Raw genomic sequence first — 4120 nt, 5'->3', positions numbered from 1 at the left:
CTATATCTATCATAGCTGATCTTACAGTTGATATCAGTAGTTCTCAACAGGGGTGACTTCCCCACCATGAGACACTTGGCACTGTCTACAGATATTTTTGTTTGTTCCATTTAAGAGGGCAAAGGGATGGAGTGGGAACAGTGCTACTGGTTTTAGTGATGGAGGCCAGGGATACTACTAAGCATCCTGCAACACTCCGGACAATACCTCATCATAAAGAATTATCCTACCAAGTAGTGCCAGCATTGAAGAGCCCTGTATATCAAAGTCTGTGGTTCCAGAGACAGTCATAAAATATACCTGGGTCAAAACCCTCTTTTCAGGGACAAAATTTTTCACCCAGTGCTGAGATATTGAGGCCCCTTCAGCAGAACTGTTTTTGCCTGTTTGGATTTATAGTGGAGGCCTTTTCCTTCATATATTCTATACTCCTAAAACTGTACAGGAAGCTTGAAAATATTTTGCATATTTCCCAAAAGCTAAAAAATAGTTTAAAAATCCTTCATCACATCTCCTTTGCTAGATGCATTCATGGCATATTTCTGTCATTTTTTTCATGTACTTTATTTTTCCCTTTCTTCCATCAAGCAGTATGTGGTCAACTAGCTTAGATAGTTAGCATCAAACTCAGTCTATAAATTTGTTACTGTTTTTTCTATATTTGTGTCAATGTTAAATGTATGATACCTATGATTTTATCAGTATTAACACGTTTTTCCATGCTCACTCTTGTATAAAAAGGCAACAATTTTCAAATGTCTTTTACTGGTCACCATGTCCCCTTTTTATATAGTCTTACGTGAAGTCCGAAATGTAAATAAAAGACTTAGTGCCAAGTCACCTTTACTCCCTAATTCTATCGTCCATACCACTTTACCTCATCTTCTTTTTTTTTTTTTAAAATTTGTATTTGTTACAACCTTTTAATGTAGAATGTGACTTGAGCACTACATTTCCACTCACGGAACTTGTGGAGTTACTTCTCCAACAGCTTTACAACATGCCTAAGTAGGCCTAGAATGTCGCTACTCTAAACAACGCTCCTCTTTGGAAAACAAGCCCTATACACGGTTACTCCCATCCGGTTGGCTAAACTAGTAGTTTCTAGAGGCCTGGTACATGCAGCTGGTAACTACAGGGGACAGAAGATTTAAAAAGTAGATCCTAGAGGGTGAGAGCTGTTTTAACCAACATTTCTCTTTAAAACATCAAGGTATAGCTCGGAACACTTCAGTGACAGACAAATTTGGTCTTACTAAGGAATCCACTTGGTAGCTAAACACTGTAGACCACAGTTAACGTTAGGTTATGCACACCTCACAACAAAGGTCACCTTGTCCGGTTACAATGAGCCGGCGTGGCACTAGGGAAGAAAAACTAGCTGGGCTTTAGTTCCTACACGTCACAGTATCACACTCGAACTCAAACAGAAAGAAATCTTATCTTCCCCTTAAGTAGTTATTGTCATGCCATACAGATTCTTAAAATGTTAACAAAAATAAAGAAAAACATCCTTGAAAATATATTATCAGAGGGAATGAAGATAAAGTATCGAATACATGTACAAGTCATTCTCACGGCACCTAGTCAAACTCCTCCATGCGCGACATGTCGTCATCACCTTCCAGGGGCGGCATCTCCTCGCTCACAGCCGCACTGCTGTCGTCAGCAGTGGGGTCGTCTTCATCAATACTGAGACCGAGCTTGATCATCCTGTAGATCCTGTTGGCATGCGTCTGCGGATCTTCCAGACTGAAGCCGGAGGATAGGAGCGCCGTCTTGTAAAGCAGGATGACCAGGTCTTTCACAGACTTGTCGTTCTTGTCGGCCTTGGCCTTCTGCCGTAAGGTCTCGATGATGGAGTGGTCAGGGTTGATCTCCAGGTGCTTCTTCGCGGCCATGTAGCCCATGGTGGAGTTATCTCTCAAGGCCTGGGCCTTCATGATCCTCTCCATGTTTGCCGTCCAGCCGTATGTCCTTGTCACGATGTAGCACGGGGAGGTCACCAGTCGGTTTGACACGACCACCTTTTCAACTTTTTTCTCTAAGATGTCCTTCATGATCTTGCACAGGTTTTCAAATTTTGTCTTTTTCTCTTCCTGTTTCTTTTTCTCTTCTTCATCTTCTGGAAGTTCCAAGCCCTCTTTGGTCACAGACACCAACGTCTTCCCCTCAAACTCCTTCAGCTGCTGGACACAATACTCATCAATGGGCTCGATCATATAGATCACTTCCAGGCCGTGCTTCCGAAGACGCTCCACAAAGGCCAAGTTCGCTACCTGGTCCTTGGTCTCACCTGTGATGTAATAGATGTGTTTCTGGTTCTCCTTCATTCTGGTGCAGTAGTCCTTGAGAGACACCATCTCGTCACCAGAGGCGGACGTGTAATAGCGCAACAGCTCCGAGAGCTTCTTCCGATTCTGAGAGTCTTCATGGATGCCAAGCTTGATGTTTTTGGAGAACTGCTCATAAAACTTTTTGTAGTTCTCTTTGTCTTCGGCCAGTTCAGTGAAGAGTTCTAAGCACTTTTTGACCAAGTTCTTTCTGATAACCTTTAAAATTTTGCTTTGCTGCAGCATCTCACAGGAAATATTTAGAGGAAGATCCTCAGAGTCCACCACACCTCTGATGAAATTCAGATACTCCGGGATGAGCTCCTCACAGTTATCCATGATGAAAACTCTGCGAACATACAACTTAATGTTGTTCTTTTTCTTTCTGTTCTCGAATAGGTCAAAGGGAGCACGTCTTGGCACAAAGAGAAGAGCTCGGAACTCCAATTGTCCTTCCACTGAAAAATGCTTCACTGCCAAGTGATCCTCCCAGTCATTGGTCAAACTCTTGTAGAATTCTCCATACTCTTCATTGGTAATATCGTCGGGGTTTCGGGTCCAAATAGGCTTTGTTTTGTTCAATTCTTCCTGATCAATGTACTTCTCCTTGATCTTCTTTTTCTTCTTGTCACTGTCCTTCTTCTCCTCCTCTTCCTCATCAGAACCAACATCTTCTATCTCAGGTTTGTCATCAGACTCCTTCTCTTCCTTTTCTTTTTCCTCCTCTTTTTCTTCCTTTTCTTCAGCCTCATCATCACTTACCTCTTTATCACGTTCCTTCTCCACGAACAGAGTGATGGGGTAGCCGATGAACTGGGAGTGCTTCTTCACGATCTCCTTTATCCTCCTCTCCTCCAGGTACTCAGTCTGGTCTTCTTTCAGGTGCAGGATAACCTTCGTTCCCCGACCCATAGGTTCGCCTGTGTCAGTGCGGACGGTGAACGAGCCCCCTGCGGAGGACTCCCAGGCATACTGCTCGTCGTCTTCGTGCTTGGTGATCACCATCACCTTCTCCGCCACCAAGTAGGCCGAATAGAACCCGACCCCGAACTGGCCAATCATAGAGATATCTGCGCCCGCCTGCAGAGCTTCCATGAAGGCTTTGGTCCCCGACTTGGCGATGGTGCCCAGGTTCTTGATCAGGTCGGCCTTGGTCATGCCGATCCCATTATCCACGATGGTGAGGGTCCGGTCCTGCTTGTTTGGGATGAGGTTAATGTGCAGCTCCTTCCCCGAGTCGAGCTTGCTAGGGTCGGTCAGGCTCTTGTATCGGATTTTGTCCAGAGCGTCGGACGAGTTGGAGATCAGCTCCCGGAGGAAGATCTCCTTGTTCGAGTAGAAGGTGTTGATGATCAGCGACATCAACTGCGCGATCTCCGCCTGGAAGGTGAACGTCTCCACCTCCTCCTCCTCCATCGGCTGGTCTTGGGTCTGGGTTTCCTCAGGCATCTTGGCTAAAGGACCGCATGGGCTCCGAGAGGACGCAGCACTGAGATGCAGGAGCAACTTACCTCATCTTCTTAAACAAGCAATACCTTTTTGCAAAACACCTGGGGCTAGAAGAAATAGTATTTGAAAGACACTGTAATAATATATAGAATAATTGCACAAACATTGCCCTTCTCTACTGAGAAAGACCTCGTTGCTGCTAAACAGAACTTTTGGCTGGCAGTCAGCAAGCTGTGTATTGGTTTCAAATATTCCTACATGAACAGATGTATCAAAATCCAAGTCTGGCATACAAGAGTCCCTTTGGGGGCATTAATTTATAATATATAATAGCATGG

General features: G+C 44.5%; 1 protein-coding gene across 1 annotated transcript; it reads right to left on the bottom strand.

The window, feature by feature from the left end:
• Positions 1–903: 903 nt before the first annotated feature.
• Positions 904–3832, bottom strand: LOC125098939 (heat shock protein HSP 90-alpha-like). The gene has a single exon (XM_047728224.1). The coding sequence runs from the start codon at positions 3780–3782 to the stop codon at positions 1584–1586; it is 2199 nt and encodes a 732-aa protein (XP_047584180.1). The 5' UTR covers positions 3783–3832; the 3' UTR covers positions 904–1583.
• Positions 3833–4120: the final 288 nt, after the last annotated feature.

This window comes from Lutra lutra, chromosome 1 (assembly GCF_902655055.1).
Source record: "Lutra lutra chromosome 1, mLutLut1.2, whole genome shotgun sequence".
Classification (NCBI taxonomy): domain Eukaryota; kingdom Metazoa; phylum Chordata; class Mammalia; order Carnivora; family Mustelidae; genus Lutra; species Lutra lutra.
Note: the sequence above shows the minus strand (reverse complement) of the source record. Positions and strands in the feature narration are given on the sequence as shown.